This window comes from Blennius ocellaris (assembly GCF_963422515.1).
Source record: "Blennius ocellaris genome assembly, chromosome: 9".
NCBI classification, from domain to species: Eukaryota; Metazoa; Chordata; class Actinopteri; order Blenniiformes; family Blenniidae; genus Blennius; species Blennius ocellaris.
The window spans coordinates 14,881,504-14,901,146 of record NC_137658.1 but is presented as its reverse complement, the minus strand read 5'-3'; the positions used below and the strand labels follow the sequence as shown (position 1 = coordinate 14,901,146).

Sequence of the window (19,643 nt, the reverse complement as noted above, 5' to 3'; positions counted from 1 at the left end):
AAAGGAAAAGAAAGTTAACAGTTGTATGGGACATTGTTTGAGCGCGCGATCAGCACTTTCAATGTGTAGTTGACATGGATTTACAAAAATATAGATTTTTTTCCCCCTGTGTTTAAAAAACATTATTACAAATGAACATTTATCAGTTCGCATCCTCCTGCGTGACACGCTCTGTTTAATCTTTAATGAGTCAAACCATCACGAGTCATCGCATTTTCCCTGACGTCATGCCTTCCATCGCTACTGCCCCTGATTGCACCACGCGCTCAACGGTTTCGCCCCAGTGTCCAATCACGTCCTCCGAAGCCCACTCGCGACGTACCCTGCGGGTGACGTCGTGTCCAGCCAAGCGCTCTACGCACTGTATCTGTCCGCGCACTGTGTCGCTCATTCCGTTAAGAAAAGGAGACAAACAAACAGAGAAGACGGGGTTTCTCGCGCAGGAGAAAGCGTAGTCGTTTACTGCCCGTCGGGTTTTTATCACACAGAGGTAGGTGATTCTGACAGTAATGTAATTTCTGGGTAAATTGTGTTGAAGAGCCTCGTCACTGTGAACTTTCAGCAGTTATGGACTGGGCCTGACTGCAGGTGCCTCTACGTCTCTCTTGTAATTTTTACTGGCACTATACATCATTTTACTGTTTCTGTATTGATGTATTTTCACAAACTAGCATCATTTCTAGTTTCGAACAATACCAATAATATCAGGCTGCAGTTATATGAAGCTAATAACAGACTAGCGTTAGCTTTTTTTTTTTTTTTTAATTTCCGAACAAAAGCCTCGGTGTCAGTGATGTGGGAGGGATTATAATTTGGATTATTCTATGAATGATATGGATTTGTTTGTTCTGTGTGAGATGGGTTAATTGGGTCCAGTGAGGTCTGTTTCTGCAGCCCCGGCCCTGACTCGTGATGTCTCTCTAGACGTAGAGGAAGCAAACACAGGCTGTGGCTGTCAAAGGATGCCTCACCTCAGCGCATAACGAGACCCTTTCAGCATAAAGCGAAAGCGAGAATACATTATTTGGAGCTGATTAGGTCACATTTTTTTTGGGGGGGGGGAGAGGGGATCACACTGTGAGTCCATTGAGTTGCCATTAGATGTAAAGTTCATCATGTGATTCAACAAGAAGAGGCGTATTTGTTCAACTATTCCCCCGCAGTATGCATTTTTTTGTGTGGACTGACAATGCGTGTTTATGTCTTGTCTTGTACATGGCATACCAGTAGTGTACAGGGATGTGATGGATTGAGAAAGGTCTGTGTCACTGTTTTGGAAACATGCTCGGAAGACTTCTTGTACCTCTGCTTTGCCATAGAAGCAAACAAGCGAGACGTGTAAATAGCCATTGAGACCTGTAGTTTGCACTATCAAGCCTCCTGGTAATATATTTTTTACAATGTGAACTTTGATGCTGCTGGTAGATGTTTTATTACCGTTAGATAACTTTATTATTTTTCCAGATCACATGGAACGGATTGCCTTCTCAGCCCTTTGACCAGTAACCTAACACTATTGACAAAAGAAGAGGCCTTCTTTATGAACAGTGAATCTCCCCGAGAGACTTTATAGCAGACAAAAGCTCTCAAAGCTGATGTTTTGGCAGGTTGTGGGAGGAGGAACACAGGCGGTATTGACAACAGTCAAATAGACTGTGTGCCGTCAAGCGACTCCTGGTACCTGGTGTTGTGCTTGTAGACTTACTGGCGTGGCAAAAAACAAATCATCAGGGATCCTTCAGTTCTCCCTGGAGAACAGTAACCATAGTTACAGGGGCCTCATGGTCTGACAGTAGCTTTAAAGAGACATGGGAGTGAAATGTCCAGACATCCAGCACAAGGTTACAGTAACGAGCTGGATCTTCTTGATTCATCTTTTTTTTAACTCTCTCACAAGCTTTAGCCAGTCACTCTGAAATTTCACTTTAACTTTATCTTGTGCCACACAGTTTCTGCATTCAAGTCTCTTGTTGCATAAACTTAAACGTGAAACATGGAGCGTTACCGGTGAGGTTGAGGCGGTGTTGCGTTCAGATTGAGCTCATTTTTACACTCCAGGCTGTGTTGCTTCATGACACACAGAGGAGTGGATGGAAAAGGATGATGAGCAGCAAAGGATTGGATCACTGTTTAGGTGTTTACAGTGTACATATCTAACACGACAGAGGAATCCTGGGCGGCCGAGCACGGCCGCAGATCTCCCGCTGGCCCACTTTTTGGTTGTTATGGCCATTCCACATGAGCGAATTCAGCAATGAAGGCAAGCGAGGGCGTTTGTGATGAGCCCGGATCCATCTTATCGTCGGCCATTTGTGTTTGGATGGGAAATGTACCGTGTTCTCACCGGCGCTGTGAGTGGGGGAAACAAATGATTCGTTTTGCGCTCAAAATGGATCATCCTTGGGAATGCATATTAAAAAAAAAAAAAAAAACACCCTGCAATCTTCATTCCCGTGTCACTTTCAAGCATGTGACACGACACGAATGTGTGATGTGTTACTACAGTGTGAGTAAAGAAGCAACTCAAGTGTGACGATGCGGCACCGACCTGTACGGTCACAGCAAGGCTTTTTTTTTTTTTTTTCCCTCCCCTCTTTCCCAGGGTTCATTTAATGAGCTTAGGCCAGCAGACAGTGAAGCTCCCTTTGTAAACTCACCGTGTGAACAGTGTGATACTTGTGCTTGTCTCTGGTGAGGCTCATGTTCGACCATTGAATCGTAACACAGCCTCTCCTAAACAGAGTGTCTCTGAGTGTTCAGGGATCCGGAGAGTCTGAGCTTTTAAAGTATACTTTTCTGTCCTGGGAAGCAGCTGCATCATTCATTTGTCGGTCTTACAATGCAGTGTGTTAGAAAAAGAGATCTCCTTGATGAGTTCCATAAATCACCAGCTATGATCTTGGCATATGTGTGCCTTCGAGATTAAATGTAAAGCAGCCTAATTTCCACTTTATAACCTTGTTGTTGTTTCTGCCTGAGTGGCAAAGACAAACAACAATCTGAGGCAGTTGTTTGTTTCTTCTTCTATTCTTCGGCCGTTTTTTTGGCGCGAGTCCCTCGCAGTTGGGAGCGCGGACAAAACAAAGCACATCAAAACGTGTGGAGCATTCAGGAATAGTGTGCTACGTATTTTCTTAAACGATTTGGCTAGCTGTTTCTGAAATGTATTTTTAAAAACTGCAAAAAAAGTCACATACAAAGCAGATGGGAGATGAAATAAAAGGTTGATAACATCCCGTGGTGTCGAGTAACCGAGTAAGAGGAAGGCACACAAGATTTCCTCTGGAATTTTCTCCTTTGCAAATAAACAATTTCACTGGTATTTCTGCACGTGCACAATATATTTAGCAAGCTGTACTCTGTAAATACATTGATTATGTACTCTTGTCACTCTTTCTCATGTTTCAAAAGCTATTAGCGGCGACTCTTCACTTCAAAGATGAACTTCGAGCAGCCTCCTCCGTACCCAGGCCCAACGGCTCCAGGCTACCCAGCCCAGGGAGCCCCTCCACAGGGTTACCCTCCGCAGGGATACCCCGTGAACATGGAGCAGCCCAATCCGTCTCACCCTAACTACCCCCCTGGAGCCATGGGCCCCGGAGGTCCTTATCCCGGGCCAGGGCAGCCTCCCTATCAGGGTTACCCGGGGCAACCACAGTTTGGTTGGCAGGGTGGACCTCCTCCCGGGCCCATGTACGGGGAAGCTCCCAAAAACACAGGTGAGCAGTGACATGCAGCCATGCGCCGTATGGATTACAACCTTAATGGTTTTACAAACATTTGTACAACAGCTGCTCTGCATAGGTACATCTTCAATGTTTACATTTTTTCTCCCGGAACAAGCATGCAAATGGCAAATTTTACACAGAAAACCTTAACTTAAATTATTCAATGAATGTTTCCTGTTTATTCAACTGTGAATCCCAGTTTTAATAACTGTAGCAGACACACAGCTGCACAGAGGCCTGTGCTGCAGCAGTGGAAGCTGGGCTAACTTAATGCTAGCACTCGCATCGAAGCGACAGTGTCTTGTGGTGAGTTTGTCACTTGTCGGGCGGTACAATTTATGCAGCCTCCGGCATCTTTTGACAGACTGAAGATAAACACGATGACAGACCGGATGTCAGATTGCACATTAGATTCAAGTCATTTGTTGCATTTCCGGTTGCCTTCAATTCTTATGAATAAAGGGTGAAATAGAGGTAATTTCTCTGGAATTGCACTCATTTCTCTTCAGGATTTTTAGGTTTTTGAGATTGTGGACAAATAAGGTCAATTTTGACTTTCTCATAACATATTGGAGCTTATTTGCACTGAAACACAGCAGGAATGTATTAGAAATGTTGGGATTTAAAGGTTAACATGACATCATTTTACTGGATCAGGCCACCAAAGATCTGGGTTGTCATGTATGTGGCCCCTGAACTGAAAACAGTTTTCACCTCCTGCCTCGGTGTGTTGATGCCGACGGCTGGCTTCCTGCAACGATTATGTAACACCGCCCTGCAGGTTTCAGCAATTTATTCAGCCTTTTCTCATCAGGCTGTTTGCAGTCATGAAACTTGATCTGCCACAGGAAGAGAAGTCCTCGTGAATCCTGCCACTCTTGAATCCTATGCTGACAACGATAAGAGAAAACACATTGAGTTCGTAATTGTGGAGGACAATTAGAAATTCATAAAACGAGAAGCCAAGTGAGGATGCAAATCTGTGCTGAGCATCGAGTAAACTGTAGTACAAGCTGCACAAATAGCACACTGCAAAATATTCACCGTGAGAAAATTGTTTGGACCCTCATCAAACTGTCACAGCTGCTGTCGGTGACTTCAGATCAATGGTTCCCATTTTGATGAAGCAATTTAAAATGAGGGAATAATGAGGTCATTCTTTGTTATCTGGCGATAAGAGGCCAGAGATCTTCACTTCATCAACTGACGAGGTCAAGTGATGACTTGTCACAGCCAAAGCCTTCAAAAGCCGGACGATTGTTTGGTTCAGCATGAATGATTCATAACAAACACAAAGGAAGGGAGATCTGTTCGTCGTTTGACTCGCTTTTGCCTGGGACAGCTGTTATGAGTAACACAATCCAGCCACATGTTTAATTCAGATGCACAGGAGGAATAAAAACATTACTGTTGGACCTGAACTGACTTGCTGTCTTCTCTCCTCTGTGTGCGTGTAGTGTATGTGGTGGAGGACAGGAGAAGGGACGACACGGGGGACACATGCCTGACCGCCTGCTGGACCGCTCTGTGTTGCTGCTGCCTCTGGGACATGCTGACATAACGCCCCTCTCATCTGTTTACCCCTACGTTATCTCGCCCCCTATTTCTGTGCCTCATCCCCCCCCCCTTATTCCGTACCACCTCCCAACGACTCCCCCTATTTCTCTACAAGTCTTATACTTGTGTATAAGTAACAGCCTTGATCTGGTACAGATGCCTCCTCCCAGAGTCATTTACTCGAATGTGAAGCCTCGGCACTGACTGACTGGCCTGTCCACAGATTCCTCTGTAGTCGCCTGTAACACGAAACTCGGGCTGCTCTCTGAAATCGTGCACCAACACACACACACACACACGCACATACACACACACACACTTACACTTCAACTCGTACAGTATACTTGGATCTCAGGCTCATGTGGCATGAAGCTCTTTGGCACTTTACGATGATTACCTCTCTTAAGATACTACTCCTGCCTGCTTGTTAACCCACCTACAGCCCCCTCCCTCCCCCACTCCCTCACTACCTCCCGCCCCCCCCCCCCCCCCCCCTCCACCCCTGCTCAGCTATGCTCTAGTGACAGTGCCCCAGGACCTCCCCTTCCTCTGAGCCCCGTGCCCAAAGGCCACCAAGCCCCTGGCTGCTAATGAGCCGCAGGGCGCCTGTGAGAAGCTGAAGCTTGAAATGTGTCTTGTTTCATTTGCACACAAGAAGTGTTTGCTGATTATGTCTTCAGCTGGAATCATGATACAAAAACCAGGAAGCATTTTTAAAAGTGACAGTGATTCATGTTTTATTACGTTCAATCTGATGGCCACAATGTCCTTTTTTTTTTCTTCCGTTTCCTTGTTGATATGAAAATGATTTGAATCTTATTTTTATTACATACCTTGAAAGTCAAATAAAAAAGAAAAGACAAAAAAAAAAAAGTTAACGCTTAACAGACACCACCAAATTGCCTGTTGGATGCCTTTTGTTTTTGCTTTAAATAAGGCTTGCATTAAAATAATTTATTGCCATAACAAAAAAAGCATTTGTTCTTTGTGTTCTTTTTGTGGACTGGAGCCGTTTGTATGAGTGTGTGGGGCTGCAGTGAGACATTCTGACCATCTGCAGTAGAGAGAAACAGTTACAAATGTGACTGCTTATTTTGTTCCTGTTTCACTGTGAAAAGCACAAGCTTTTGTTATGGATCACCGGCTTAAAACAACTTCACTTCTGCATGTTGCTTTTCCAAAATGGCCGAGGCCAGATTCAGGAGCTGTGAGCTTTCAGGGCTTGTCAGGGATTTTTTTTGTCCAAACACTGGAATGTTAGGTTAGGTTAATTAGTGACTCCAAATTGCCTATAAATGTGTGTGTGGGTGTTTGTTTTACTCTGTGTTTGCTTTAATGGATGAGTGATCTATTCTGGCGCCTGCTTTTATCACAGCTGACCTTGGATCAACCACACAACTCTTCTTAAATTAGACAAGAATAGATTGAGGAAGTTCAGCTGCTCGTTACATAAAGATAATTTGAGTCTTGCCTCATATATGTGTACACAAAGGTGAACTGTACACATATCGGAATTGTATCCAACATGGGATCTTTCAGATTTAACAAAGACAAATTACAGGAAATCACGATAAATAAATGTAAACCTAAGTTGGAGAGGACATTTTTAACAGACACACTAAGAAATATATTATCAAAAAGTATTCATGGTGAAAATTGTGCTTAATGGTGTAACATTTAAGGTTCTGTTTCCCAAATGACCAAATCACATGTACTTTGGCATCAATGGTTTGAAAAAAAAAATACATTTGTGAAACTTGAATTTGAAGTTTTAATATTAATGCAATTTATTTCACGATTTAACTGAACTCCCATTGTGAGGCTCAACAAGTGTGCCACCTCCTGGTCGTGAATGGTATTACACTCGACACTCCAGCCAAACGTCTGCTTTGATGAGGTTTTATTATTGCGCACCTTGAAGACGGAGGGATCCTCTGTGGCGCCTCCTCCGTTTGGTCAGGTGCCACAATGTGAAGAACCTTGACTCGATGGCAATCAAAGTTCTGAAAGAGGATCCGGTGGAGGACGATGAGCACGTGGTAAATGTTTGGACCTGTGATATTTCCATGCACAAGTTGATTGTTCCTCATCAGAATTAGTTGCAGGTCCTGTTGGTATTTGTTTAAATCATCCAGACCACATCTTTCTTATTTCTTCGCTGGGCATCCTGCAAGGCTACATAAAGCTGGACAACAAGAGCTGTATTGGATCCTGTCAGATTTTCTCAGCCCAGATGACTGAAACCTGCAGGTGTGGAGCCACATGTTGCTCTTCAGCTTCGCAGTAATGACTATGAAGGAAGCTTTCAGAAAATTACTAAAATGGTCAAATGACTTAAAAGAAATTTCTACAGGAAGAAAAGTCAAACCAAAAAGATTAACATTGCTGGTATGGCTAAATCAGGAAAAAAAAGACAATAAAAAAAGAGAAAGAAAGGTAAAGGGGGAAATATGAAAACGATAAAAAAAAGAAACAAATGAAAGAAGAATAAAGAAGAAATAAATGAGAAAAAAGAAACAAGGAAAAGGAAAAAGTGACCAGTATAGCCATCAGTGCTATACTGCAAGCACACAGCAGCTTGCAACAACTAAATGGTTAAAGTGTGAAAATACTTGTAAAAAATAGGAAGAAAACTCTCTAAATATTGGCCACAAAAGCTGAAAACATAATGAAATACATCTAAAGTGTCGCTATGACACTTCCTGAATGCAACCTCAATTCTTCTATGCATAGCTATATTGTTTTTAACATGGTTTCTTTTTTCTTAATTTCAGATAACGTTTTGCAGCTCCAGATAAATTCTATTCGGTGGAAAGTTACAGAAATGGCTCTTTCGGTCATAAGGGTTGCAGATCCCTGCACTCGCCCCTGATGGTTGGTGTGGTCTGTTCAAACCTATTAACTCCTGTGTGATTCCTGTGAAGCGACACCTCTCATAATGAACAGAATTAAAGAAAAGCTGCTGGAGACTTCAGCAATGAATTCTGAGTATTACATTCCAATTTCTTCTCTTTGTTATCGTCACTGAAATGTAAAGAAAGGGATATACTTGTACAGCAAATTGGAACTTTCAGAAGTTTATTAGTTTCTATGCCAACTCGAAGGCTCCAGGGCTTCCCCTGATTCTGCCCCAATCCCCGAAGGCAACGAAGAACCTGCCAGCTCAGTCAAATAGAGCCAATAGGGTGACTTTATCTTTTCACAGCAAACACCCCAAAATCAACAAAATGTACTGAAACAAGTCATCACATCATCTTAAACACATACGTAATTCAGATAGGATAATCATCGTATCTTCGCCTGTCCCGTCTTGTGATGTACTTTATAACCAAGATATCGCATGGAGTCACCGCAGCACCCACTGCCTGTCCTCCGTTTAAGCGAGCAGAAGCAGCAGGTGCCACCACTGCTCGGTGGAACGGTAAACACAATAGCTGCCATATGGCGGACATATTGCACATATGGCAACAGCATACCTTGAAAACCCGGCATCAGCGTTCTGATGAGACATTTGTTGGTGAGCTTTTCATTCCATAAGCACAAAGCAACCAAATGAGCAATTAGTTAGTCTGAACAATGACTGGATCACTGACTTGGATTGGGTTTAATTTTTTTTTTTGCCCTCAAACTGCCAGTACTATATTATGTTTAATTAAATGTAATTGAATATCATTTCAACACTGTATCATAGTACGAACTAACAGGAGTTCATTGTGAGTTGAAGTTTCAGTGATGCTACACTCATTCATAACAAAGACATATAAGATTTTGACATGAGAAAAACCACAAAGATGGTTGAAAAGCACAGCATTTGCAAAAAGATAATAAAAGGGAAACCGCTCTCAGGATTTTTCCGACACGACCTAACATGCAAAGACGAATGTTTGAATAGTTTTGTTGCACTTTTTAAACCAAAAATGTGAGTGTTGGTGGAGTGACAATATACAGGAGCATGTTGTCTATCATAAAGTTGGATGAAGGCAGTGAGTTGTCATCATATTTAATGAGAACTTCATTAAATATATAACAAGCGAGGGCTACACCGGATGTGTACATGCATAATCCAGTTTGTTTGTCAGTGCAGATGATTATGAGCCACATTTTGAAGCCAGTGATAAGAATATAAAACCAGTGTGGTGTAAAACTTTGCACAGACGCAAATGAACAGGGAGGCCCAATACTACGTGGCTACATGAGGGAATTAATAATGATTTCCTGCTCTGGATGATAAATTATAGGTAGTTTTTGTTGGGGCAACAGCCTACAAAGGGGTTAATGAGAAACTCCAAATCAAATGTTCTTTAGTGTCCATGATGCATGCTTTGCTTTTATTCCTAGTGTACATACCCACCTTTACTGAGTTTGAAGAATCGCTATTGGACAAACACAAATACAAAATATTAACTGATGCTTTTTATCAGGAATCATATTGAGCAGAACTGAGAACAAGTCCTGGCTCGCCTCTGCACGGCACAGCTCGTCTTTCATGAATCATCCAGATTTCTGAGGCGAAAAGTTACATTCAAAGAGCAGTTTTGTAAACACTGTGCAGTGTTTGTCAAAATCATCACTCCGCGTGTTGACAGGAAAACGGCTGCGTGTGTGTCAATAAACTGGTCTTTTGCATCCTTGAACAAAATACAGCAAGCATGTTCATGTGAAATAATAATCAGTCTTACCTCCTTTAATGCAGTCTTTTCCCTGTGGTGCCAGCAGCCCTGTGGGACTCAAACTCATCCGTTAAAAGACCCCAAACCCCCCCCCCCCAAAAAAAAAACCCTGTGGTGTAAAAGTAACATGCGTCAACTCCAAACACAGCACTGAGATGAAAGTGAATTCCACGCTGCTTAGTTGAAGTAAACAATTATGTTTTTATTGATAAGGTTCTCAGAAGAGTCTCGTTTCAGTGAATGTATAAGAATCATCCTTCCATAATACTGATTTGGTACATTATGACATCCAGCACGAGTCTCTTCACAGTGAGAGGGATCCATTACTGCTACTGCTGTTGGGATCTAGGACAGGAATATCTCTGCTTCCAAACCGAAGAACAGTCAAAAACAACAAACTGCGGACCGATATTGTAGATATGGAGTATTAGAGTGCCACAAAACTCTAGAGTAGTAAGACCAGCTAAAGATTTTGCACATTACAAGCCACTTCCTCTTAGAAATATAAAACTTGATATTCTGAACAATATTCTACTGTGCTGCATAAAGGTAGGTCTATACACTGTACATCGAAATATATTTCGAAAAAACAGATTTCACAGTTTTAAAGACTTTATTTAAAGTATAAACTGTTTTTTTTTTCTTTAAACACTTTATTACATAAATTATTATTTTTGAGAGTGACTATTATTTGCCCTGGCAGCAAAACTGAAATTAATACAAAAACAAAAATGAACATTTATTACATATCATACAAAAGAAAATAAAACTCATCCATTAATGTTCATCTGGAATAGAACCGGTGACTCATTCATGATTGTCATATAGTACTAAGAATAAATAAATAAAAAAAATGAGTAAACTCAAATAAATATTAACTTCGCATGTATTTCGGACTCTGTGAGTGGTGCGTTTGGATCGTTCTGTACAGAAGTGCCTTGGTGAAAGTCTCACAATTCTACCGCGACTGAAACGTACAAAACTACGGCATCTACAGTATACGCAACATCCTGAAATTTAGTGTAGTCGGACACATATGTAGTAGTATGATCCTTCTCCTCATTTCAAAATAAACAATGCTGTGTGACACCACTGTCCACAAATATAGCCATCACCTTTTTTTTTTTTTTTTTTTTTGGACTGTTTATTTATTTATGTTTTTTCTATTTTTGTGAAAAAGTTCATTGTCTTGTCCGTTAACAGCGTGGTCTTTTTAAGGATGCTGTTAAGCCTGTGTGTTGCTTGGTTGGATGTGCGCCGCCCCGGCAGCAGAGGACCGGTCCGAGGTGGACGATGGGAGGCCTGAGACAGGGAGACGACTCATAGTGTTGGACGACCGGTAACCCAAGCTTGTCGCTGCCTTATGAAGTCGTCCTGTGATGTGTGGTTGTGAGTGGTCTCGCTCCGGAGTGGCTTTTTGTCTCCACTTTGGTCCCTTTTTTTTTTTGTTTTTGTTTTTTTTTACCGTCAGTGTGTATTAAGAGACAAGACAAGCTGTGACCGCAGAAGCCAGCACACTACAACCCCCCCCCCCCCCCCCCCCCCCTCCCCCCCTCCCCCACAGGGTGATCAGTAGCTGTCATGGCCGCTCTCGGTGTGACCCAAAAAATATGGGCGAAAATATCACTATCTTTTTTAAAAAGGGGAATCTTCTTATTCGTTAAGCGACAGTTCTCAAAGTTCTTCAGTGCTTTTTCAGTTGTTCAAAGTTTTTTTTCTCCAAAAAACAAAACAAAACAAAACAAAAAAAAAAAACTTGACGAAGCTATAAGTGTTCTTTTGCCTGTGGCAGTAAAATTAATATGTTTTCATTCTTTTCAAAAGTCCCTGCAGCGTTCCTTGAATAACCCCGTGTGTTGGTTATTTCTCCATGGGTTTTTAAAAGGAGGAAGGGTGAGGAGGCTGGGTAAGAAAAGAAAAACAACGACCCCAAAACAAGAAAAGGGAACGGGAATTTAGAGACGCAAAAGTGGGAGAAAGGGTAAAAAGTCTGCCCTTCGAGCGAGTCCAGGTGGGCTGTTACCTCCTGCCCATCTCGTTCTGTCTGAGAAACTGGATGTTGTTGCTGCTGTCGGCCAGCTCCGGGTACTGCTCCACGGGCAGCACGTAGTAGCCATCGTAGCCTTGTACTCTCCCCGTCGTTAGCAGCTGCTGTCTCTCCCCCTCCGTCCAGAGGCGACTGCCCCCCTTCCCGTCCCTCGCCCTCTGCTGCTCCTTGGCCCAGGCTCCCGCCAGAGCCCTCTGCCGGGCCAGTTCCAACAGTCTTACCTTCTCTTCGTCCACCACGTCCACGGCCAGCCCGTAGCGGACGCTTAGGACGAGTGACGGCACGGCGAACTCCACGGTCACGCCGCGCCTCGACCGCCCGCTCACTGTCACGTTGATGCCGCTCTCAAGGGACTTCCGCCCGTTGGTGAGCCCCAGCGCCAACAGGTCACTGTCGGCGGAGCCCACCTTCACGAAGTAGTGGCAGTCCTTCCCGTCCTGCGTGTAGTGCGTGCCTTCCAGGTACTGGGCGCCGTTGAGCACCAGAGCCACTTTTCGGCTGTCGTCGCTGGCCAGTGCCGACACGCCGGCGACGACCCGGCCCTCTTTGAGCGCCAGCATCACACCTCGGCCGACGATGGGGGTGCTGGTCCCGAACCAGTGGCCGGGCTTGTCCTTGCGCCTGCGCCGCTCCTTGTTGAGCAGACGGCCCTCCAGAGCCATGAAGGCCTGGTTGTGGCGCTCGGCGGCCTGCTGCACGCCAGTGATGAGCTGCAGAAAAGAAACAATAATGTCTAGAGCTGGTACTAATAATTCCAAATAGTAAACAAAAGGAGTTGGGTAGAAACGTGTCTCAGAGCAGCAGCAGGTCAGCAAATGTGACGATGAGACAGTCAACTCCATGCTGCATGATGGAAAGTTAAAAAAACAAAACTGTGGGATGGAAAGCATGAAAAAATTCGAAATATCCAACCAGGATTTTGCACATCACCAGAGCAACTCAGGTTTTCAGTCTCACTTTAAAAAAATGTTTCCAGTCAACTTTACCGTGACACTGTTTTTATTGGTCTTAATCTAACAGCTGCAGCTGATTGAAAACGCTCAACAACATTAGGAAAGTGTCCTAGATTTAAACATATTACTCCTGGCTGATTGAGCTCTGAATGCTTTACACCCAAACATGCAGAAGCTGCTTTTAGTCTTTATGCTCCAAATGTTTTAAAGAAAATCCCCCGAGAGCTGCTTCAACTTCAGAGCAGAAAAAAACAGACTGAACACTTTTCTTTTGTACTGCGACGCAGTTATCGTCATTTAAAAAAATAAAAAGTTTTTCTCTCTTTGTTTTACTCTAATGTGTTTTTCCTTGGTTTTCTTCACCTTTCACATTTCTTCTGCCAGCGACACATTTGACTCCTCGACAGAGTCCAGATAAACTTGATTTCAGTGTGTAAACATATGTAAGAGCATTTACGGATTTATTCACATAAAAAAACAAAACAAAACCAAAAAAAAAACCTACTTCCTGTATAATAATAATAATATTGGCATATGAATAATTTAATTAATTACAAAGCGATCAGAGTAATTTTTGTATTTGGGTCCCACCACTCTATAAAATATGAGCAACTAGAAAATGTTAAACTAAATTGAATAGAATTATTATCACTGCAATGTAACTGACAATGATTTTTCTTTTTCTCGTCTCTCACCGGATAAAAACTCTGTGGTAGTGTAAACAATTTCATGCAGTTAAAGGTGCATTTGGGAGGAGAAATGAAGAGAGTGTTTGACTGTACCTGTCCATTCTCGCAGTGCTGCGTGGCCTGCAGCTCGTACGGCGGCTCCACGAAGTAGAGCGAGTGTCGGGGGAACCCGGGGATTATGTTGCTGAGCTGGAAGCCAAACATCACCAGCCAACTCTTCACATCTACAGCAGCAGACAAAGAGGGGAAATGAAATTGCTGCATGACGAAGTTAAACACAGCGGCAAAATGAATCCGTGTTTTTTTTCTTTCTTCTTAAAAACCTAACTTGCGTTTGCTTCCGTTACTCAGTTGGTGTTATGCAAATCTATCAAGACACCGTGCCATCTGTAGTTCCCTGTTACTTGCGTCAACTTTTTATTCGAGAACAATCTGCTTCTCCTGAGCACTGGGGATCACTTATATAACGGGACAGAAACTGAGCCGAGCATGTTGAGTGATTTAAAGTGACCCGCACAAATCTTTACTCTGAAGGCTTATCAGCTCTGTGGATTTATTTGGATTTATCCTGTGAAAGTACAACTTCTCTTGTGTTGTGATTTCAATGCACCAAAAACAAACAAACACCCACAAATCCAAAATAAATTAAGTAAGAGCCCTTCAAGTGAATGAACATGAATCCTCTACCTGTGACGTAGTTTTTGACATCCAGCATGTCGCTGAGTGGGTTGTTGTTCTTGAACATGTACAAATTAAACGGTGACGGATCTTTCCCGATCTTGGGCCAGATGCTGTAGTCCGGTGAGGTCCAGCGTCCCGCCAACACGTCATAATCCCGCTGGGTGAAGTGGACCAGCTTGGTCAAAGGATCGTAGAGACCCCCGTGGAAACCCACCACCAGAGGGAACTCTGGGTTTGAGTCGAGGTAGACCTCGCCGTAGGCAGTGTACTGCACCTGAGGGACACAATTCAGACACCAGACAAGTCATCGTTTCCATCCTGCGATGCTGGAAGGGTTTAAAACTGAAGTGTCAAACACGTTTTAGTTCAGGGGCCACACAGGGGACCATGAAAATAAAAGTTTTCCTTTGTTGTGGTGCAGAGGATACGTGATGAAAATGTCTATATTTTTTGTAAAAACCAAGAATCTACAACAGAAAATGACAACAACCTCACCCTCTAACCCTTTTTTGCAGCCGAAGCAAGAAGGTGCACAGTTGTTGTGTGTGTGTTACCTGTTTGATCATCTGTCCATTGCTGCTGAACACTGCCAGTGGTGTGCCCGTGTTGTCAGAAGCGATGTAGTATTCCTCGCCACTGCTCACCTCCATGGCAAATAAATGGCCCTAACAATGACAAAGTAAATTTTTTTTTTTTTAATATAGGGCTCATACAGCAAATGTAACACGGTATTTCAAGAATAGTTAACTATGCTGATCAGCAGGGGGCAGTGTAACCCTGTTTGTGGTAAATTATCCTCCCGCTTGAAATGGGAGGTTTTTATTCTCTTGGACACGAGAGAAACTGAGCAGGAGAGAGAAAATAAGAATTTGCTTTGAGAGGGTGTTCAACAATGCTGCTCTGAGGAGTATAAGTGGAGCTTTTCTCTAAACCACACTGCTGGAGTCTGAGGGCTATACCATAAAAGGCAAATTAAAAATACATGCTGGAAAGTAAAGACATGTTGAATTGATTTATGTGCTCAGCTAAAAAGGACTCTCAATAGGAAATAGATTTGAGATTGAACATTCGTGCAAAAAACAAATTAAAACATACATAATTAACATACAGTACATGCTAAACAGGATGTAGACGTTAGATCAAAATGCAAGTTGAATTATAAATACATGCAGAATGAGAGGAAAGATATTATTGTGAAATAAATGTTGAATTGATATTACATTGAAACAGAATCCACTTCAAAATATAAGTACATACTGAACTGAAAGATGTGCTCAATTTAAAATACATGCTAAACGAAAAAAGAAAAAAAACACATAAAAAAAGAAACTCAATGAACTCAGGCCAAACTCAAACTGAATGCCAAATTGGAAATAGACGTAACTATAAAATGCCTGCTAACCTGAAATACTAGCTTCACCAATTCTACAGGTAAAAAGTTACAGATCATATCCTTTCCTATTAAATCTGCGATGCGTGATTTTTGTGCTTAGGGGCTGGCATACAACATTATTGTTAAACTGCCACAGTGGGTAGTACATTAAAAAGTTACTGGCTACCTTGCAGTTGATAATGGCTGCTGAACTTTTTGTTGAGTGTAAAACTGCATGTAAAAAAAAATGTCTTAAGATTCCCAGCTAAAGTATTTATTCATTTTTTAAATTTTATAAAAATTATAAGAAAACATAAATTTCTGAGACCTTTCCCAGGTTTTTGGACCATGTCCAATGAAATCCAGGGAGGAGGAGGACTTTAGAGCTATGATGACACGGTGGTCCTTTCTGTTCATTATTTGTTCCAGGATATATTTTTGGGCTCTGGTGGCTATGATGCCCCACCCATCCACCCACCAACCCACCCACAAACGCACCTGCAGGTCATAGTAGAGGGACGAGATGTCGGAGCTGGAGTGATTGAAGATGTGTGTCACCCGAGCCGGATGGTTGAGGTCAGCATAGAAGAACTGAAGGTGCTGCCCCAGGCTGTTCCTCGTGGACACTCTGCGGCCCAGCCCGTCGTAGTGATACACAACGCTCCAGCCTCCAGGCCCTCGGTTGTAGGCCCTCAAGAGCTGACCTTTGGAGTTGTAGTCAAAGACGTCCGAGCCGCGCTGGCTGAGGAAGCCGTCCTCATCCAGGCGATACTGGACATCTCCCAGGCGCGTGATGCGGTCTCTCAGGTCATAACGGAGGGGCAAGATACGGGCGCTGTTCCCGGGATTCAGAAGGTGGAGGTTCCCGTTCAGGTCGTAGCTGTAGCGCCACGTAGACCAGTCGTTCACCTGGAAAGAACAACAAGGTCTTTATGTGCGATTCGACCATTATTTTACTTTCCTCGTGACCATGATGAAGTCCGAGGCAGTCACAGATTGCAGCTCATCGATGAAATGAAGTGTAATGGACACTTTAGCCTCGAAAGAAAGGGAAATGTCTGAAAATTCAAATCTCTGCGTTCAGAATATTCACCTTGACGCCGCTCAGTTGTCCGTCCCCATCATAATCATAGCGGTACTGAGTGGTGTTGGCGTAGGGCCCGATCTTGAGCTCTCTTTTTACCACTCGTCCCATGCTGTCATATTGCACCGTCATCCAGTACATAAGTGAGCGGAAGATCTCGTACTGGACCTCCTTGATGCGACCGTGGGTGTCGAAATGCTTACTCAGTGTCATAACGGCTGTGGTGATGATTTGATTGATGTCATAGTAAATGACCCCAAACTTTCCAAAGTGCTCCACCTAGAGGACAAAAGGAAAAGTTTACAAGGTGAGACTTCTCGTGGCCAACAAAAAGTTTTGTGAGGTAATGTTTTTTCCTGAAAGTGGGGGGGGGGGGGGGGGGGGGTGTCTCAATTTAGAGAAACAGTTCTGCACCTTTCCGGAAATCTCATCGTATCGATAAAGATCGACAGGAAGTGGCGTCTCACTAATGACCGGCTTCATGCTGGCGATACGGAAGCTGTTATCATGGTAGGTGTAGTCGAACCTGGCGTTGACCATTCCCTCCTCACTGAAGCGGTAGATCTGCTTGTCGATGAGCGGGCCCATTTTGCGGTACCGGATGGTGCAGGAGAAGCCCCCGCTCTGCAGGTTGACCATCTTCAGGACACCCGCCGTCTCGTCGTACCCGAACGTGACGGCAGTGCTGTCGTACACGATCTCAGAGAGCTTGGCCAGCTTGCCGTACTTGTAGAGGACTCGTCGTCCGGTGCCAAGGAAGTATGAGGCCTGAGGTCTGCCGTCCTCGCAGAAGTCGTGGATGATGGAGGCGTTGCTCTCCGGAGGGTTGTACGTGTTGCGGATGTATCCCACCGACACGTGTGTGAACATGGTGTGTCGGGCAACGCTGGGCATTGTGACCGCTGTCACCCGGCCTGAGGCGTCAAACTCAAAGACGTACTGTCTTTGGCTCTGCAGGAGAAGCACCATGGACTGGAAGCAGAGAAAACAGTGAAATGGGGATTAACATAATAGCATTATCAATGGGTGACTTGCCTTCTGTGAAATAGCACTGCGAGTAATTTGCTCTCACCTGACAAATCCGAACCTTCATAACCATAAAAATGATGTATTATTTCACTCAGTTCTGCAATCCAAATTACTCTGCTCACTTGTTATTGCCTTCCCGAGTAAGATATGACTCTTGGATGACAAAGTTAATGATGAATTTACTCACTTTATCGAGGTAGCTGTAGCTCCACACTTTGCCGTCAACAAAAGAGCGGGACTGGATGCGTCCCTGGGGGTCAAACTCCGTCCTCTCGCTCATGCTGCCCCTCTGCAGGCCCACGAGCTGCCCGGTGGTGGAATAGGACACGTTGACAACTGCCAGGCTGCTGCTGGGCAGCCACATGGCCGGGCGGCCCTGGGCGTCATACATGATGCGCAGCGTGAACTTGCGATGATCGTCGTAAATCTTCTCGGTACGTGTGTTGCGATCAAAGTCGATAGAGAGAAGATTGCGGCCATGAGCCTGAGGACAAGGAAGATGTTTCCAAGTTATGTTTTGACTCAAAAGAAAAAAAAAAAAAAAAAAAAAAAAGTTAAGAAGGCCGTTGCCAGCTTACCCTCAACTTCCTCCCGAACACAGTGACCTTGCCCTTGGTCTGCTCCTTGCGCAGGCGCCACTCGATGGAGTTGAGTCCATTGTCCGTTGGCAGGGTGATGTTTCGCCGGCCGATTGTAGGACTGACGGAGCCGGCCAAGATGTGCGGCTCTGTGTGGAAACTGATGCCCATTCCATTGGCGTACATCACTCTCAGGGTCCCGTTGTTGCACAGCTGATAGCTGTTCCTCACTTGATCTACAGGGGGAGACATGACGACATGTAAGAAGCAAAGCAGAGATGAACACTGGACTTTCATGATTTCCTTTATTGAAATCCTGCCGACATCAAATGAAATGTCATTACAGCATTCAGACATTTAACATGAATTATTAGTTTTTAGGGGGGGTCAGAGTCATTGAAAAAGAGAAAGCATTATTAGTAGGATAGATGTGCTGAAACTAGTTCAAACTGTATATTTACAGTAATAACAGTAAAAACCTTTAAAATCTCTAAGAAAGGTTAAACACTTTTTTCATCTGTATAAGCTTTTAGGCTTCAGTACAAAATAAGCCCCTTTACTTCTAACCGCTGAGGGTTTGGTATGCATGCATGCATACTTTAAAGAAATGACAGATATTGAAAGTATAAGGCAGACGCATGTTCTCACTGCACATTCTTGACAATTATATATTGTGCTCGATTGTTGTTTACTTTATTGTACTACAAACATTGTCTGAGTTGACTTTTCTGCTGATATTCATCTCGACAGCAACTTTTCAGTGAGGTCAAGGGAAAAAAAAGAAGAAAAGCTTTTGACTTTTTGGATTCAGGTGAATCTGTGAGACGTGACAAACTCCAAAAACAGACAGCGCTTACTGACTGAGGGCTGTGTTGACAGGCCTCGATGTTTACTCTGGCTCCGAACACACCAAATCCAAGCTTACAGGCAAGCAGCCAATCAGAAACAAGCTGATAGAGCAGCCATTTCATGTCAACCGAAATATGATCAAACTGGTCTGGTCAGAAAAGCTCGTGTCAGAGGGAGGAGATTATGTCTATGAAATGTTTATGGATCTGAGTCCTGATTCCTATCCACGAACTTCAAAATATTCTGAATGGAAACAGCGAGGCTACGACAGACATCTCTCTCTAATCTCTCAATTTAATGACTGTCTCACAAGAATGGAAACAGATAAGCCTGTGCCTAATGCTGGGGCTCATTTTTTTCCCCTCTGATGTCTGAAAACAGGCGTCTTGATCACAATGAAGCGATT

General features: G+C 43.6%; 2 protein-coding genes across 2 annotated transcripts in view; one reads left to right on the top strand and one right to left on the bottom strand.

Annotated features, from left to right (window-relative positions):
• Positions 1-347: 347 nt before the first annotated feature.
• Positions 348-6,250, top strand: LOC308134789 (cysteine-rich and transmembrane domain-containing protein 1-like). The gene is made up of 3 exons (XM_080502580.1): positions 348-490; positions 3,412-3,719; positions 5,186-6,250. The coding sequence occupies exons 2-3, from the start codon at positions 3,440-3,442 to the stop codon at positions 5,287-5,289; spliced, it is 384 nt and encodes a 127-aa protein (XP_080358706.1). The 5' UTR covers positions 348-490; positions 3,412-3,439; the 3' UTR covers positions 5,290-6,250.
• Positions 6,251-11,603: 5,353 nt separating this feature from the next.
• Positions 11,604-19,643, bottom strand: part of tenm2a (teneurin transmembrane protein 2a) — a gene marked incomplete at its 5' end in the record, with an annotated part of 179,522 nt that continues 171,482 nt past the window's right edge. The window contains 9 exons of the mRNA XM_080502497.1: positions 11,604-12,712; positions 13,738-13,868; positions 14,332-14,599; positions 14,880-14,990; positions 16,196-16,606; positions 16,791-17,060; positions 17,196-17,753; positions 17,998-18,294; positions 18,389-18,624. Of these exons, the coding sequence (XP_080358623.1) occupies positions 11,975-12,712; positions 13,738-13,868; positions 14,332-14,599; positions 14,880-14,990; positions 16,196-16,606; positions 16,791-17,060; positions 17,196-17,753; positions 17,998-18,294; positions 18,389-18,624 (3,020 nt within the window). The 3' untranslated portion in view covers positions 11,604-11,974. The remainder of the gene's footprint in view (positions 12,713-13,737; positions 13,869-14,331; positions 14,600-14,879; positions 14,991-16,195; positions 16,607-16,790; positions 17,061-17,195; positions 17,754-17,997; positions 18,295-18,388; positions 18,625-19,643) is intronic.

What these genes read in the sequence shown, in the direction of transcription:
- LOC308134789 (XM_080502580.1), top strand. Translation starts at nt 3,440, where the DNA reads ATGAACTTCGAGCAGCCTCCTCCGTACCCAGGCCCAACGGCTCCAGGC. An exon ending in GGAAGCTCCCAAAAACACAG is followed by an intron (nt 3,720 to 5,185) that starts GTGAGCAGTGAC and finishes GTGTGCGTGTAG; the next exon opens with TGTATGTGGTGGAGGACAGG.